Source organism: Oculina patagonica, chromosome 7 (genome assembly GCF_052425735.1).
Source record: "Oculina patagonica isolate OP01 chromosome 7, crgOcupat, whole genome shotgun sequence".
Lineage (NCBI taxonomy): Eukaryota > Metazoa > Cnidaria > Anthozoa > Scleractinia > Oculinidae > Oculina > Oculina patagonica.
This window is the reverse complement of record NC_135764.1, coordinates 6,651,748-6,669,027: the sequence shown is the minus strand read 5'-3', so window position 1 is coordinate 6,669,027 and position 17,280 is coordinate 6,651,748. Positions and strand designations below refer to the sequence as shown.

Below are 17,280 nucleotides of genomic sequence, written 5' to 3'. Positions count from 1 at the left end.
TTTTGTGTATTGTTTCCATATTCCATGTGTGTTACCTGTTCCACGTGTTACATGCATGATCGCACATTCCTCCTGAAACTTAATATAAACACAGCAGTTCAATTAAGCGTTTCGTTGAGGTCTATTTGCCAAAGGTCAGGATACAAGTCTTTCAAGCCGACAGCCAGTAGTTTAGCCGCATTTGCTGAGTTCAAGTCGCAGCGAAGACCTTGCGAAAGTCTAGAAAGGGGACGGAAATTGGGAAGAATAACATGTTTTCGACGCTTCTAGCATCTTTATTCGTATTTTGTGTATATTTGCCCCTTGTCAAGTCGGTAACAGTGTCAACAAAGTATGGAGACATCGAAGGTCTCGTGGCATCATACCCGAATGCCTCCGGTCCGTTCAAGTCTGTCAGCAAGTTTCTTGGAGTTCCTTTCGCCGCTCCGCCGATTGGAGAGCTCAGACTAAGACCACCGAAACCGCCACAAGAATGGAAACCGAAAATCCGGCAGACGAAAAAGCATGGAGACAGTTGCTTCCAACCAAAACACTGGGAAAAATTGTTCAAACGATACACGGCTTCGACTTATAATTTCACGTATAGCGAGGATTGCTTGTATCTCGACGTCTACACCCCGAATGTCACCATGAGTTTACCCGTGATGGTTTATATTCACGGTGGAGCTTTCGCAGGCGGTACAGCAGTCACATTTAACAGCGATATTTTGGCTCTATACGGTGTGGTAGTAGTTGTTATCCAATATCGTCTCGGTCCATTTGGTTTCTTGACGACCGGGGATTCTGCTGCCCCTGGGAATTTTGGAATGTTGGATCAAATCGAAGCACTCAAGTGGGTCAAAGAAAATATTGAACATTTTGGCGGGAATCCCAACAAGGTTACAATATTTGGAGAAAGTGCCGGAGGAAAGAGTGTAGGCCTTCTTCTGCTGTCCCCTCTATCGAAGGGACTCTTTCACCAAGCCATTGCAGAGAGTGGGGTGGACTTATGCCTCCTCGCCTTTCAGCCTATTGAGTATGGAATTCATTATGCCAAAGAGCTTGCTCAGAAACTGGACTGTGCTACAAGCGGCCACAGTGCAATGGTCGCCTGCATACGCGACAAAAAAGCCACAGAAGTTCAAAAAGCTGCTGAAGCGGTCAAACATGGCTTCATCGATGTTCTCATGTGGGCGCCAGTTGTAGACAAGCACTTTCTTTTTGACACTCCCCGGAAACTTCGTGAGAATGGAGAGTTCACGAGAGTGAAATTAATGATAAGCTTTAACAGTGATGAAGGTGGAACAGATGTTGAGCAGCTCTCTAAGTATCTAGGAATGACAGAGAGTGTGGACAATGGCGTGAGCCCGTCATTCTTTAAGGAGTTTCTAACAAAGCTTTCCTATGCACGAAATTTCAAGTGAGTTAACATCTTGATTGTTTTTCTTTGCCATACTAGCCAAGCCTTTTCTCGGTCATTTTTATGTGTGACGTCGGATATCAAACGGCAATTTTATGATATTGCATTTCAGTGTCGTGTTTTTGTTTTGTTTTGTTTGTTTGTTTTTTTAGTATAACACTGTATATCAAATGCCTCAGAACTATTGCATGTTGAAGTTTTAATTTTGTATGTCATATGTGTAATGTTGCAGTTGGGGCTCTAATAAAAAATTATAGCCTTTTCAGTACGATATGTTGCATATCACAAGTGTAATATTGCACGTCATATGTGAAGTGTTCCCACCACGTACATCTTGTTGCGTGTTACAGGTGAATATTGCGTGTCACGTAAATATACTGTTTGCTCCATCTGTAATATCACGCGTCACTTGAAATATTGCATGTCATGTGGGTAATACTGCATGTCACAGGTGTAATGTTCCATGCCAAATTGACATATGAACTACAGTCGAAGCTCTCTTAACGGACACTCTCGTAAGCGGACAGCTCTACTTACGGCCGCCTTGTTTGAAACCCCGTTTTACGCTCCCATACAAACTCTGTATTTTTACATTCTCGTAAGCGGACATTCCCGTAAGCGGCCGCGGACACTTACAGAGATTTCGACTTAGACTTTTTCTTTGTTTTAAAGCTCCCGTAAGCGGACACCCCAAAGAAAATCCTGTTAACAACCTCTGTATGTTATTTTTATCAATCTACTTCACATCGCCTTTCGTCACAATTATTTTACAGTAATTACAGAACCATATTTCAGTGTTTGTTTTGTCATAATCCACGTCCGGTTACATTTCGAAACACCACTTACATGCATATTGGCATTATGTTAGCTGGGCAAGCCCCCGTAAGCGGCCATCAATCCCCTACACCTCTGGTGGCCGCTTACGAGAACCATTCTCGTAAGCGGCCAGCTCCAGTTACGGACACTTTTTTCGCGTCCCGAGGGTGTCCGCTTACGAGAGCTTCGACTGTATTATTTACCTATTAATGTAGGAAAGGTTACATACATACATACATACATACTTTATTTAACGTGGAAAAAGTACACACTTAGCTGTTAGCTAGTTTACAGGTGCTCCACGATTAAAAGTTTAGTATTTACAAAAGTATTTACATCAAAACAAAGGGTATAAAAGTATCACATCAGACTATTTTAAAATGATTAAAAAAAAAAAAAAAAAAAAAAAAAAAAACAACAACAACAACACCATCTAGCTAAATTAAGATTCCTAAAAATATATATATATAAATATAAAAATCCTATCTAAAAGCGATAAAATATAATTATTAAACATTGAAATCAGTTTGTCTAATCTTTTTCAAAAAGTCCTTTGAGCCTGCCATGGAACGAATATCACGAGGTAGCATGTTCCAGTGCTTTGCTGCAGCATAACGCCACGGTTGATGTAACAGTAATGATGTTGTAATAATGTTTAATGTTAAGTTGAAAATTAGGCAAAATAAAGTGGCTTATTGTAACTTAGAACTTAAATACAGGAGCTACAATTTTTAAAAGCAAGAAAGCGACTCGAAGGATCATCCTCTCGTGGGATATGCAATAACCCTCTTGTTAATTTATTATTGATTGTCTGTCTGTCTGTCTGCCTGCCTGCCTGTTTGTTTCTTGGTTTATTTGTTTGTTCGGATTTTTGCTGTTACAATGACAGTGAAGTTTTTGGGCACGTCAAACAAAAATAATCCTAATCTAACTCGCAGGAAAATAGTTTTTGTATGTTTTAGTTTATTTTATTTTTTCCGGAACGCAGTAACGAATAACAAACTGTTCACTTTCTGTTCTTCAGTAATGATACCGCTGAGCTCATCACAGATGCCATGGAGTTTATGTACACCCCATGGCCTGACAACAGTAATAAATACGCACTAAGAAGCCAACTTGTGGACCTCATCGGTGATTACGTTTTTGTCGCAGCAAGCCACAAGGTCGCCGATATTCACAGTCAGCACGCGCCGGTGTACATGTACGAGTTTGCTCACCGGTCCGTAAAGGCCAGTATTTACCCTGAGTGGATGGGTGTGGCCCATTTTGAAAACGTGCTCTACGACTTTGGAGTCCCGTTCTTCCCTGGGCTTTCCTCTAATTATGACGCAGCCGACAGGAACGTCAGTTTGTTTATCATGGAAGTGTACGCAAACTTCGCCAAGACCGGCGATCCAACACCACAGCCAGTCAGCGGTGTTATGTGGGAGAGGTATAACTCCAGTCACAGAGCTTACTTACGAGTTGACGCTCATCCCAAGATGGCGGCGGCGTTTGCTCCTCGGCGAATGGCTTTCTGGAATGATTACTATCCAAAACTGGCGCAAGTGAAGTTTGATACCAAACACGAAGTGGTCAGCGGTGCTAGTGCAGGTGTTGCCATAGCGATGTCTCTTCACATTACACTTATCGTCATTTTGGAGATGTTATGAGTGTGACTACTTTATATCGCTAGAAACTTCAAGAGAACGCTTAAACCAGTTTTATATCATTTATTCCTTTTCTTACCCGGTCATCGCGTGATATATATCATTTCGTAATATAAATCGTAATATATATCATATTAGTATTCATTCAAAATATTTCTTCGTTTCTGATTGGCTTTTGACCGGCTAGCACCGACCAAATTTGGAAGACGCTTCTATTATTGGACGAGTGACGTAATAATTATTGGACGATTGACGTCACGCAACAACGGCTTTGTGCAGAGCTCAGCCGAAGGCGAAAATGGTCGCTAAATTTCAACATTGCGACGAAAAAATGGCCAAAATATTAGATGATAAAGATAGCAAAAACATCAAAAAAGCTCCGAAGGGAAGTCACTTGATTTTTAAAGCTTATCTTTAGGAGAGAAACATAAAAAAAAAACAGCGACACCAGAGGAATTGGCCACTGCATGTTAGCGATAAATTATACGCCAAAGTTAGTAGCCATTTTAATTCATTTTGTGTTTTTAGAGCTCTTGGAAATATTTTGAATGAGTAATAAAACAATTATTGAATTCGGCTTTCGTATGATATGAAGAATTATGCAGATCTCGGAGGGCGTTATCCGCCTTAGTCTTCGGCTTCGGCGGATAACACCCTCCTCGATCTGCATTCATGCGTAAGCCAACACTTAACGTGCAAACGGATTCCATCCGCGCTAAGGTGTTCGTTTAGGCCATTCATTGCTTTATGCTTATTTTGTAGCGTTCTTTAATTTATTTGCATACTGTACAAGCCTCTTGATAATGGAGTCAAGATGACTCCAAAACGTCGAGCAGTATTAAATCTTTCTTGGTTCTACATATATCATTTCGTAATATAAATCGCATTCACATAAGCTATAAAATGTGTATGAAATAAAATAGGCCTGCATCATAGGATGTTCTGGAGTCTATATAATTGTAACGAGGGAAATTAGTATAATTCGGTGATTTCAGAGGAAGATAGTTTTAAGATGTTACGTTAATCAACGCTCACTGTAAAATTCAAATTATAGCTACTATTTTGCGTAGAGATTCGACCGGGAGTCTCGTTTAGAAAAGAGAGCGATCAATGAGTATTTTTGAAACGTTTAAGTGACAGTCATGAAATTGTAATCAAACTGATAAAAAGATATATATGAAATAACACAGTATTATAATATTTAGCCGCATTTACTCGTCTTACCGATATAATAGAAAATGTTCGTCCGTGAGAAAATATGAAAAGCCAACAGTAACTTTAAAGTTAAAAAACAAACGCTTGTGAAATTCTATTTTATTTTATTCAGGAAAAACTTGTATTTTTGTCAGCTGTCCTTAGTTAATTTCTTTATAAGATATTCGTTTGCACTGGACTGTGTACTTTTGTACATCTGCTCGTTCATAATTTCTTTGTTGGAAATTCGCGTTGCGGATATTCTACGTTTGTTCTATTCAAGGGGAGTTTCTCTTTGCCATCAATCATTTAATGTAACAAAGGAAATTTAGGAAGTAAGAAAGACTGTAAACTAATATTTTCCGTTCTTATTGTATCATTCACTTGGCTGCATTGTTATAGCTTTTCCACGTTGTAAAATTTTAACAATAGAAACTCACTTAGGATGATATATAAGCAAGCGACATTGTAAGCTTTCTTTGATTACATCGGTGATCGCATCGGCGATTACATCGAAGACTACATGCTACGTACGAATAAACTACTGTTGGACCCAAGTTCTGTCTCTGCCTTACGTCTGTAGTTCTGAAGTTCCTTGAAGTAGATCGCCGTGTACCTTTGAAGCTTGTTGACGAGGCTTCGTTTCCGCAGCAAGTGAGTGCTCTACCGAGTCAAGTTCCCCATATTTCAGTGGTACTTGAGTCATATCTCAGCCAGATTTCAGCGTAGCTACAGCGCACTTCCCGTACAGTCCAAAAGTCGGTTTTAACTCCCCAAGCAAGGAAAAACTTATCGTCACATAATAGAGTAGGATGCAAATTAGTTTGAGATCGCGGATGTAATAGATTGAGACTTTCAAAAATAACCCAAATCTTTATAAACAATCAGCAAAATGGCCGTTTCCACACAAGAAAACAGATAAGTCGTCTGACGATTTGTTCGTCTAGTGTGAATTCAAGACGGCTTTTAAACGACTTGTTGGTCCAGACAAGAAATGGTCTTCCCAGACGGCCAAATCGACGGACAAATTCAGACGACTTGTACGTCCAAAATCGTCTCCGTCCCGTTTTCACACTAAGACGACTTGTCCGTCTCAGACGATTTGTCCGAATAGGGTTGATTTCACTTAGCGTAGAAAAATTCCCTGCTGTAATTTTTCCATATCGTTAACACTTCTGTCTTCCAAGATGGTCACGTGGATGCGACCACGTGAGCACGTTATTTTGTTCTTTGATTAGCTTCGTATGTGAAATTCCAGCATTTTCTCAAATAATCGCAAATAATGATTATATTTACGATGCGTAACTTGTTGGGGGACGCAAATTAATAGACATTTTTACCGATACAGCGGCCACATAAGTGACAATAATGATACGCAACAATAAGGCACCGTCATTTTAATAAAATACACTTAAAAAGTTAATGAAATAGTTTGTTTAATCACTGACTTGGGTTGCCTTGAAATCTAAAGAAAGCCGTCTTAAGGCATGTTGACACAAGAACAATGTAATAGAATTTGTAATAGTTGGTATGACGTCCGTATGGATCACATCACGATCAGCACAATTAATGTAAATGCAGATGTCGACACGAAAATGACGACGAGTAACCATAGTTAATAGAGGGACATGGTTATGAAGCCCGACAAAGTTCTTTGTTATAGGTTTTTGTTCGCTATTTTGGGGGTTGACAGAGTACAAAACCTGACCAAATACAATAGTAACATGTGTTTATACAACTTACCAATAAAAACATTGCGATTACGTAACGTATACATAGTGTATGAGCGCAAAACAAAAAAGATGTGCACTCTCATGGAACTCCCAACCCAAATCTTGGCCTCTTTGTTTTCGCCTTTTGATGTTTGCCGGGATTTTTAACCATTTCCCTCTATTAACTATGGAGTAACAAAACATGCAAGTAACACAAGGCTGACAAGGCGGTGACGTTTTAGTCATGATCGTCTCGACAAAAACACCTGATACTTATAACATAAACACAACAGTTCAATGAAACCTTTCGACGAAACGTCTATTTGCCAGAGGTCATTTCAAGCTAGCCAGCATTTATCAGCATTGGCTCAATTTACTGATATCGATTTGCACAAAAGCAAAAGGAAATTGTCGAAGTATAACATATTTTTCATGCTACCAGCAACGTTATCCATATTTTGTGTTTTGTTGCCCATGCGTTTAATATCTGTTCCACGTGTTACATTCATGTTCCTTGTGTCACCTGTATGTATTGTTACTCGCACATTCCTCCTGAAACTTAATATAAACACAGCAGTTCATGATCAATTAAACGTTTTGGTGAGGTCTATTTGCCAAAGGTCAGGATACAAGTTTCAAGCCGACAGCCAGCAGTTAAGCCGCATTTGGTTCGAGTTGCGGCGACCGAGCTTGCGAAAGTCTAAACAGGAAATGGAAATTGGAAAGAATAACATGTTTTCGAGCCTTTTTATAGCAACGTCAACCATATTTTGTGTATTTTTGCCCCTTGTCAAGTCGGTAACCGTGTCCACAAAGTATGGATACATTCAAGGTCTTGAGGCTTCGTACTCGAATACCTCTTTTCCGTTCAAGTCTGTCAGCAAGTTTCTTGGAGTTCCTTTCGCCGCTCCGCCGATTGGAGAGCTCAGACTAAAACCACCAATACCTCCAGTCGCATGGAAACCAGAAGTCCTCTCAGCGAAAAAACATGGAAACCTTTGCATGCAGAGTAGAAGCTTTGACTATTGGTACAAAATGTACTCTGAGAATTTCACGTATAGCGAGGATTGCTTGTATCTCGACGTTTACACTCCGAACGTCAGCTTGAGTTTACCCGTGATGGTTTATATTCACGGTGGAAGTTACAGCGGCGGTGCATCAATAACATTTCCCAGTGATATTTTGGCTTTACACGGGGTGGTAGTAGTTATCGTCCAATATCGGCTTGGTGCTCTTGGTTTCTTGACGACCGGGGATTCTGCAGCCCCTGGCAATTTTGGAATGTTGGATCAAGTCGAAGCACTCAAGTGGGTCAAAAAAAACATTGAGCATTTTGGCGGGAATCCCAACAAGGTCACAATTTTCGGAGAAAGTGCTGGTGGATCAAGTGTAGCCCTCCATCTTCTGTCCCCTCTATCGGAGGGACTTTTTCATCAAGCCATTACAGAGAGTGGTGTGGATTTATGCCCTTTTGCCATTCAGCCTACAAATTATGGCCTCCATTACGCAAAGGAGCTTGCTCAGAACCTGGACTGTACTACAAACGACAACGAAGCAATGGTCGCCTGCATACGCGAGAAAAAAAGCACAGAAGTCCAGAAAGCTGCTGAAGCGGTAAACTATCGTTTCATCGATATCCTCATGTGGGCGCCCGTTGTAGACAAGAACTTTCTTTTTGACACCCCCCGGAATCTGCGTGAAAAGGGAGAGTTCAAGAAAGTGAAGTGGATGATCAGCTTTAACAGTCAGGAGGGTGGGTCCTATCTTGGTCCGAGTGCTAAATCGACCTTAGGAATGACAGACAGTGTGGAAGATGGCGTGAGCACGTCATTCTTTAAGGAATTTCTATCAAGGCTTTCCTTTGCACGGAATTCTAAGTGAGTTAACATTTTGATTGTTACAATTTTCTTTGCCATCGTAGCTAAGCCTTTGAATACAAAAATTTTTAATACCTCGGTGCTATTTCATGTTAAATTTTTGATTTTACATGTTATCTCTATTATGTTGGATATAAGGTTCTATTATTGCCTTCCACGTAAAGGTCTCCGCACACGTGGGGAAATATCGCAGGGACATGTTGCAGCGACAAAATCATGTGTTGTTCACACTGAAGAGACATGCAGCGGGGATGATTTTGCGGCAGTTTTGTCCCTGCGACTTGTTGCACGGAATTCGACTCGTTGAACTTCGTGCAACATGTTGCAGGGACAAAATGTTGCAGGAATTCGGGCTGCTTGCGCCAAAAGTGATCAGCAAAAACGAGGGGACATGTCGCTGCGACATGTCCCCGCTACACGTCCCTGCTTCAAGTCCCCTCGGTGTGAGCAACAAAAGATTTTGTCGCTGCTACATGTTGCTGCGACATGCCCCCGCGTCTTGACCCCACGTGTGCGGAGACCTTAATGTTTATACACGTGTTGCATTGTCTGTCATTGTCTTGTGATGTAGATAATGTTGCCTGTTACAGGTGACTGCTGCGGGTCACGTCAATATACTGTTTGTTAATGTTGCATGTGTGGGGTGTTACGTTTTATACCAAATATGAAATTGATTTTAAATAATGCAAGTGATGGGCAAAGAAATTTTTCTAATTGTAGTTGTTAACTTAAATAAATATCTGTCATAGTCTCTTGGGGGAAAGCAATTACCCTGTGTATATAAAAGAATGCCACTTTCATTAAATTAATTTTATACTTTCATTTAATCATTCTTATAATTTCATTTAGTTATTTATATTATCTTTTCATTGAATTGATCTTTTTACCCTATATTCACGATTCTAAATCCTTTGTAAGTTTTCGTTGTTGATGTCTTGTCGGAATTGCAGTATCACAAATAACAAGTTGTTTACCGTTTTATTCTTCAGTAATGATACCGCCAAGCTCGTCGCGGGCGCGTCGGAGTTTATGTACACCCCATGGCCTGACAACAGTAATAAATACGCACTAAGAAGCAAACTTATAGACTTCATCGGTGATAATGTGTTCGTCGCACCAAGTCACGAGGTCGCCGATATTCACAGCCAGCATGCTCCGGTGTACATGTACGAGTTCGCTCACCGCTCGAAGAACGCCAGTTTTTACCCTGAGTGGATGGGTGTGGCTCACGGGGACAATTTGCCGTACGACTTTGGAATCCCGTTTCTTTCGAGGTTTTCCGAATATGACGCCGCAGACAAAAACGTCAGTTTGTTTACAATGGCAGTGTACGCAAATTTCGCCAAGACCGGCGATCCAACACCACAGCCGGTCAGCGGTATTGCGTGGGAGCGGTACAACTCCAGTCACAGAGCTTACTTGCGAGTTAACATCAATTCCAAGATGGAGGTAGCGTTTGCTCCTCGGCGAATGGCTTTCTGGAATGATTACCATCCTCAACTGGTGCAAGTGAAGTTTGATACCAAAGAATACATGGTGGTCAGTGGTGCTACCGCTGGTGTTGCTATGGCGATGTTTCTTCACATTACACTCATCATCATTTTGGCCATGTTATAAATTTGGCTCGCCAAGGCAATGGAGTATTTTCCTGAACCAATCAGAACAATGAGCTTTTATCAACAGCGAGCCAAGCAAACGTTCGTGTGGCTCACTTGTCATTTTTCAGCCTTTTACAAGCAGTCTATTCTGATTTGATTTATTTTATGTTTGCTGTAGTTATATTACCGCTGTGATGTCTACGCTAAAAGTTTTACAATAGTTATTGGTTAAATTCTCTAAAAAATATTTATTTTTTTCGTTCACCATTGCCTGAGGCCCTTGACCCATAAGGAAAAGTATATGGCTTTTTTAAGATAAGATTGTTCTTATATTTTTTATCGGTTGAACCATGTCCTTTTCTACCTTAGCTTGTTGCTGAGCTTTAACTGGGGAAACCCAACCATTTCCAGGAATCTTTTTATCATGCATATCAGGAAGGCTAGTTTGCTTATAAAAGTCTTGTTGGTCCTTGTTAGTAACAACATTTATTGAAGATTTCGGAGAAGACCATATAGTTAAAGAGAAAATGCAAATGTGTTATGCAGCTTAATCTTGATACGTTGTACTATTATTACTATATTAAGAGTTTTTCTAGTTAAACAATTTATAAGGGTTTTGTTAACAGCGTTATCCTTATTTTTATATTTCATTATAGATGACTTATGAATTTGTTGTCAGTGTGCCATATTAGCTCCCTGACAGGGGTGGGGTGCTCAATTATTTGGCGAAAATAACGATCTGGAGCCAAGAATTTTCCAGGGGGGGGAGAGGTGAAGGTGTTCTCTGTTGACCTCCACCAGCTACTCGCTGGCGAAACCTCAAGCCAAATGGCCCATACTTGCCGGAGCTTATCTAGAATTCTGTTGCATTAAGCGGCTTGGAATATTTCTATTCCCCCCTGAATGGGATGCTAGTCCATCGCATGGTACCCCCAGCATTATGACGCCGGTACCCATTTATACACCTGGGTGAAGAGAGGCACTATGAGAGTAAAGTGTCTTGCCCAAGAACACAACACAATGATCCCAGCCAGGGCTTGAACCCGCACCACTCGATCCAGAGTCCGGCGCGCTAACCATTAGGCCACTACGCCTCCCATACTAATTTATTTACCCAGCGTAATTTATGATGTTCAGGATCGAAATGATGCCAAGATATTTTTAGAAATAGAATCGAAGTTTAACTCTGTTGAAGGTAACAGAGAGTTACCGAAAATTCAGTTTTATACGTTTTTTACCAACCTTTTTTTAAGATCAGATACAAACCAAATTTTTATTACGTTACATGTAGTTTGCTCGTATCACCATTATTTTTAATCTTTTTATTCGAAATATCATTTTCTAAGTCTTCGTCCGGCTATAGATATCACAAAACACTTAATGATGGAACCAGTTAATTTTGTTATCCTTCGACTCTCAATGTTTCCTTCGGCTTCGCCTTGGGAAACATTGAGATTCTCAGTTAAAACTGTTTCCCTCGGGACAGACATAAAGTGTATAACGTGTAAATAACAAAATGACATATGATAATAATCAACGATCAAAATGATCACCACCTCAAATAATTAAAATTAACAATTATTGTAATTCTTTTATTTTATGTTATGTTATTTTCTGTTTATGTTATGTTATTTTCTGTTTACAAGTGATGTTAGTTAATGAAATAATAAGTAAGTAAATTAAAGTAGCTTCTGCAATACTACTGTATTCTTAAATAATTATGTAGTCATGCAAATAATAAAAGCTTGTTGTTGTTGTCCCATCAAGTGCGAGCTGGAATAATTGTTTTATTAAATGCTAGAACTTGATGATTTTAATTTGGGACGAAAGACTGAAAGAGGCCTTTATTTCTGCTCCTCAAAAGTGGAAAAGTGCGGACCCTTAAAAAGCAGTTTATGGGGCTACAATTTTGGCACTATAACCAACGTAACCGTTCATAGAATTACCTGAAATCTAACAATAACGGCTTGAAACTGTAGAAAAACTCAAAAGAAACACAAAAAGGCCGGCATGGATGGGCAACATTCGGGAAGAAAAACAAACGGATTGCATTGTGGCAGACCGTAAAAAAACGTCGGCCCGAATTTTTTTTTTTCAAGTATATCTCAATTTGTAAAAAACTGCCATTTTCAATGCTCGAAAATCATCCTAGTTTGTTATGTGGCCGTGATTTTGCCAATAAAAGACTTTTGCTTGCAAATTTAAAGTTAAGAGCTCTTAATTAACAAACATAAATAGAATTACCTTACACTTTCGATAGTTTCCCCCGTTTTGTTTTAATCTTAAATGGTCACTGATTCTTCACATTTGTTCATGCAGTTTTATAGTGGCCGCTAAGCCAATCAAATCTCTTGTAATGTGTAGCCCGATGCTTTAGTTTTTGCATCTGCTCTTATTTTTCACAACAAAACTCAATTTTTTTTTTATCCTTTTCTTTTCCCCTCGCAACAAAAGCACAAGAAATGATCAGTTTCGGGTTTCTATGCTTCGTTAGTTGGGCCTAGTAGCTTTCATTAGTATATACTCATCATACAGTGAATAACGTTTTTGGCGCTGATTATCCATTCAAACTCCGGATATCCTTTGCTTTTCACCTCCGACCAACTCGCGCACGAAAACTGTACTCGCTGACACGAAAAATTTGGTCAAAAATTATCCATTTGAGCTAAATCAATTCACTTTTTTAGCATATAATACTAAATCAGCGATTTATTTCAGTGTCGGTGGCTAATTGTAGACACTCACCTCGCCGCTTCGGCGCTCGGTGAATATCCACCACTAGCCACCTTCACTTCAGTGAATCGGTTGTTAAATACGATATTCCAAAACGTTTATTAACTATTCACATACGTTTGGTGATCAAACCCTTTTACCGACCGTGTAGAAAGAATAGTGTGGAATTATGTCCTGTTTTTTAAACTACAGCTGCACCTGTTTGAAATTCATATCTTCAATTTCCTTTTATTTATTGTCGATTGGAACATGTCGACCACTTCTTCGCCCTCGTCGATGGGTTTGTCTAAATCAGAAATAGAAAGATGCCCTTATCTACAAGGTACCATTTGGCGAAAGGCATACTTAACATAAGATACATTCGGAAGTCTTGTTGCTGTAACTGTCATCAATTTAGTTGCGCTCATTCGAAGCATCCTGCTTAACGTGTTAGTCATCTTCGCCATGGCAACATGGAGGCCGCTTCGAACCAACTCGAACGTGTTCTTCTGGCCTGTTTGGCGGGCTCCGATTTGTTGGCTGGGGTAGCCTGTTATCTCGTGACCATCGCGGTCGGCTTGAAGCAAATTCGTTCTGACGGGCCATAAAAAGCACAAACTGTAACCATTGGAGGAGCGAGTTGGACAACGCTAAATCACCTTTTGTTGATCGGTGTGAATCGCTAAGTAGCTATCAAACATCCCTTGAGGTACCAGGACATTGTCACAAAGCAAAGGATAAAAGCTGGTATAATTTTCTCATGGGGCTTTAGAGTGTTTGTGACCATTCACGAAAGTGTCTTGGTCGGTATAGACAGTAAAACAAAAACTTTCTCAAACTATCTCAGCGCGGATGCTACAGCACATGCTATTGTAGCGGCCATTTATATTTCTGCTATCGGCTACACCTATGTTTACATTTTCATCGTGTCACTGCGTCAGCAAAGACGCCTCCGAACTGAACAACAATCTCAAGAAGAAGCTAACAGAGTGAAGAAACACAACAAGGCAGCTAACACTCTAGCATTCATTCTTGGTGCGTTGATATTATCTTATTTACCTTCGATCATACTTCTTTTACTACCATTTTCAAATCACAAAGTGAAACCGAGCGTTGTGTTCGTTCTCTGGAGCTGGGCCACAACTTTCATAATATTGAATTCAGCTTTTAACCCTATTTTTTACTGTTGGCGCAAGAAGAAGCTTCGGCGAGCTTTCCTTGAGATTTTTCATTTCAGACAGCCGGACAATAGCCCGCCAGAAATCGAGATAGTAGAAATAAGACGCCATCGACCTGAAATTCAGCCTACCGCTTATGAAGCTTTTTCGATACCAGTGGTTCAGGGAGGGCCGGTTTTACTGTCATTTCGCCGCCTTAAACGTAGTATCCCGAATCGAGGGAATTGAAAACTCGATACTCGGGAAAAACTGGCCGTATCGGCCAGTTTGGTTCAACGAAGACTCTACCTTTATATTACATGGCATTACCAATAATTATAATATATGTAAGCATAACAATGAAAATTAATTAATTAGTTTTTAAAGCTAACTGTTATAAAAAAGTCATTCTTTTAAGTAGCAGTCAGCGATATTTAGAATGTTTGTTTTTTAGGGACATAAGTAGATAAAAGCCATGGCCACGTACACTACATTCACTGTGAACCTTCATCAAACACGCAATCAAAAGCTAGCGATCTTATCTCCAGAGCCCGTTTTGTTAGCACCTGGATAACAAGCCTGCCAATCAGATTTGAGGAAAAATTGGGTCTACCCAGAGTTTGTGATCTCAGTGCTGACCAAAAGAGAAGAAGAATTTGTTGTCAGTTATGTCATATTAGCTCCCTGACAGGGGTGGGGGTGCTCAATTATTTGGCGAAAAAGATGACGATCTGGAGCCAAGAATTTTCCAGGGGGGAGAGGTGAAGGTGTTCTCTGTTGACTTCCACCAGCTTCTCGCTGGCGAAGCCTCAAGCCAAATGGCCCACACTTGCCGCAGCTTATCCAGGATTCTGTAGCATTAAGCGGCTAGGGATATTTCTATTCCCCCCTGAATGGGATGCTAGTCCATCGCATGGTACCCCCAACATTATGACGCCGGTACCCATTTTTACACTTGGGTGAAGAGGGGCACTAAAAGAGGAAAGTGTCTTTCCCAAGAATACAACACAATGACCCCGGCCAGGGCTTGAACCCGCACCACTTGATCCAGAGTCCGGCGCGCTAACGATTAGGCCACCACGCCTCCCACGCAAATTTATTTACCCAGCGTAATTAATGATGTTCAGGACCAAAATGATGCCGAGATATTTTTAGAAATCGAATGGCGTTCCTTCCAAAGGACCACGGAATTAATTAAATAAAAGAAAGGAATTAAAGAAGTTTGAATTTTGAACAAAATTTTCACTTATTTATTCCAGGAATAAAAATTCTACATGTTAACACCCACAACATTTCTTTCAATTGGAATCAAACACAAGTTGCATGTTATTAGCTCATATCAAAATTATTTTTTACCTTTTTACTCATAATATAATTTCTTCCTGTGTCATTTAAAATTCTTGAATGTTTCAGAAAACATCGACTGTGATAATCAAGCTAACTGAGATTTCGTGCGATACACTAAAATACAAAACGACTGGGACCTTAATCAATGGTAATGTTATCTCTCTACCCCTGCGAATTATCTCACGTTTCTCTTTTATCCACTTAAACTTAGTTCAATGAATTATCACTAAAATGAGGACAAGAGCAAGCTGGATGAACAATTTCAGGGCAACAGCTGTACTAGCACCGCTGACCGTTTCATCTTTAGTATCAAATTTCACTTGCACCAGTTTAGGATGGTAATCATTCCAGAAAGCCATTCGCCGAGGAGCAAACGCCGCCGCCATCTTGGGATGAGCGTCAACTCGCAGGTAAGCTCTGTGACTGGAGTTGTACCTCTCCCACGTAACACCGCTGACTGGCTTTGGTGTTGGATCGCCGGTCTTGGCGAAGTTTGTGTACGCTTCCATGATAAACGAACTGACGTTTTTGTCGACTGCGTCATAATCTAAAGAAGTTCCAGGAAGAAAAGGAAATCCAAAGTCGTAAGGTTTGTTATCACCATGAACCACACCCATCCATTCCTTATTTTTGTTACCGATCGTTTTCCGATGGGCGAACTCGTACATGTACACTGGAGCAACTTTGCTGTGAAAATCAGCGACCTCGTGACTTGGTGCAAAGTAGATGTAATCACCGATGAGGTCTACAAGTTGGCTTCTTAGTGCGTATTTATCACTGTTGTCAGGCCATGGGGTGTACATGAACTCCAACGCGTCCGCGATGAGGTCAGCATTCTCTTCCCTAAGAGACGAAACATTTGTTGTAGGTGGTTATATTTAACAAAAAAAAGCACCCAGTAAGAAAACGCACGTTAAAAGCTGATCTTCTGTAAGTACAGTTATAGATATAAAACATGGAGCTACGTACACTGATCAAAGCCGATCTGGAAGCGATAGTATTACACGATTAATCTGACAACAAAATCGCAACTCACCTGCTGTTTCGCCCATGGGCAAGCTTTGTTACAAATTGCCTGAAAAATAACGGACTTACTCCATTGTCCACACTTTGCGTAGTCCCAAGAGCGTTCCCACCCTCCTGACTGTTGAAACTGATCATCAACTTCACTTTCTTGAATTCTTCTTTCTTTCGCAGATTTCGTGGCGTGTCAAGAAGAAAGTGTTTGTCCACAACTGGCGCCCACCGCAGATCACCATAGAACCGATAGTAGATTGAGTCGGAGGCTTTCTGTATGTCCGTGTCTCGTTTTTGCGACTTTTTTTGCTTGTTTACAAGCGAAAATAGAAGAATAGCAGTTATGTGGGGCAAAATTTGGAACATTCTTGTCTACTCTCAAGGGACGACACACATGTAAATTAGGAGTTGTGGCACAAATTGTGACAACTCGCTCGGCTCGCCCGGGCTCGCCTCGCTCCTTGTCACAATTTGTGTCCACAACTCCTAATTTACATGTGTGTGCGGAACGCAAGACGCCTTTCTTACCCCTCTCGCGAAACGAGTTGCAAAAAAGGCGTTGGCGGCACCTCTAACGGCCCGCAGCAACAGAGAGCGCCACCTGTGTGCTAGATTTATTTTTCAATTGAACAAATAACACCTCAGGGTAAATGGAGCCAACGAGAGATGTTTTTCAACCAAAAGGACCGAGAACGAGAAAGTTTTACATCCAAAACGAAAAAATTTTTGATCGATATTTACAACAATATGTAAGTGTTGACATGACAAAATTTATACACGGCTTGGTTGTAGCAATTTCAAA

General features: G+C 40.5%; 4 protein-coding genes and 1 long non-coding RNA gene across 6 annotated transcripts in view; 4 read left to right on the top strand and 1 right to left on the bottom strand.

Annotated features, from left to right (window-relative positions):
* Window positions 1-17,280, top strand: part of LOC144661428 (myosin-2 essential light chain-like) — a 136,255-nt gene that overhangs the window by 15,550 nt on the left and 103,425 nt on the right. The window lies entirely within an intron of this gene.
* On the top strand, window positions 143-6,419 carry LOC144659529 (neuroligin-4, X-linked-like). Of its 2 annotated transcripts, XR_013571923.1 has the most exons (3): window positions 143-1,399; window positions 3,240-4,253; window positions 4,366-6,419. XR_013571923.1 is itself a non-coding variant. In XM_078519982.1 (2 exons), the coding sequence occupies exons 1-2, from the start codon at window positions 252-254 to the stop codon at window positions 3,865-3,867; spliced, it is 1,776 nt and encodes a 591-aa protein (XP_078376108.1). In that variant the 5' UTR covers window positions 143-251; the 3' UTR covers window positions 3,868-6,419. The 2 variants fall into 2 exon arrangements, 1 of the variants encoding a protein (XP_078376108.1); XM_078519982.1 differs by having other exon boundaries at window positions 3,240-6,419.
* On the top strand, window positions 7,454-10,380 carry LOC144661383 (neuroligin-4, X-linked-like). The gene is made up of 2 exons (XM_078522126.1): window positions 7,454-8,647; window positions 9,637-10,380. Exons 1-2 carry the CDS (start codon window positions 7,482-7,484, stop codon window positions 10,262-10,264), a joined length of 1,794 nt encoding a protein of 597 aa, XP_078378252.1. The 5' UTR covers window positions 7,454-7,481; the 3' UTR covers window positions 10,265-10,380.
* Window positions 10,383-17,280, top strand: part of LOC144661437 (uncharacterized) — an 80,516-nt gene continuing 73,618 nt past the window's right edge. The window contains exon 1 of the long non-coding RNA XR_013572276.1: window positions 10,383-10,521. This is a non-coding gene — a long non-coding RNA (uncharacterized LOC144661437). The remainder of the gene's footprint in view (window positions 10,522-17,280) is intronic.
* LOC144661589 (neuroligin-2-like) lies at window positions 15,362-16,766 on the bottom strand. Its single transcript, XM_078522391.1, has 2 exons — window positions 16,498-16,766; window positions 15,362-16,304 (listed from the first exon to the last, which is right to left on the bottom strand). The coding sequence occupies exons 1-2, from the start codon at window positions 16,620-16,622 to the stop codon at window positions 15,674-15,676; spliced, it is 756 nt and encodes a 251-aa protein (XP_078378517.1). The 5' UTR covers window positions 16,623-16,766; the 3' UTR covers window positions 15,362-15,673.

Excerpts from the sequence above, each read along its gene's own strand:
- LOC144659529 (XM_078519982.1), top strand. The coding sequence starts at position 252 with ATGTTTTCGACGCTTCTAGCATCTTTATTCGTATTTTGTGTATATTTG. Across the intron at positions 1,400-3,239 it reads TCCTATGCACGAAATTTCAA|TAATGATACCGCTGAGCTCA; the intron begins GTGAGTTAACAT and ends TCTGTTCTTCAG.
- LOC144661383 (XM_078522126.1), top strand. The coding sequence starts at position 7,482 with ATGGAAATTGGAAAGAATAACATGTTTTCGAGCCTTTTTATAGCAACG. Across the intron at positions 8,648-9,636 it reads TCCTTTGCACGGAATTCTAA|TAATGATACCGCCAAGCTCG; the intron begins GTGAGTTAACAT and ends TTTATTCTTCAG.
- LOC144661589 (XM_078522391.1), bottom strand. The coding sequence starts at position 16,622 with ATGATCAGTTTCAACAGTCAGGAGGGTGGGAACGCTCTTGGGACTACG. Across the intron at positions 16,305-16,497 it reads GCCCATGGGCGAAACAGCAG|GGAAGAGAATGCTGACCTCA; the intron begins GTGAGTTGCGAT and ends TTCGTCTCTTAG.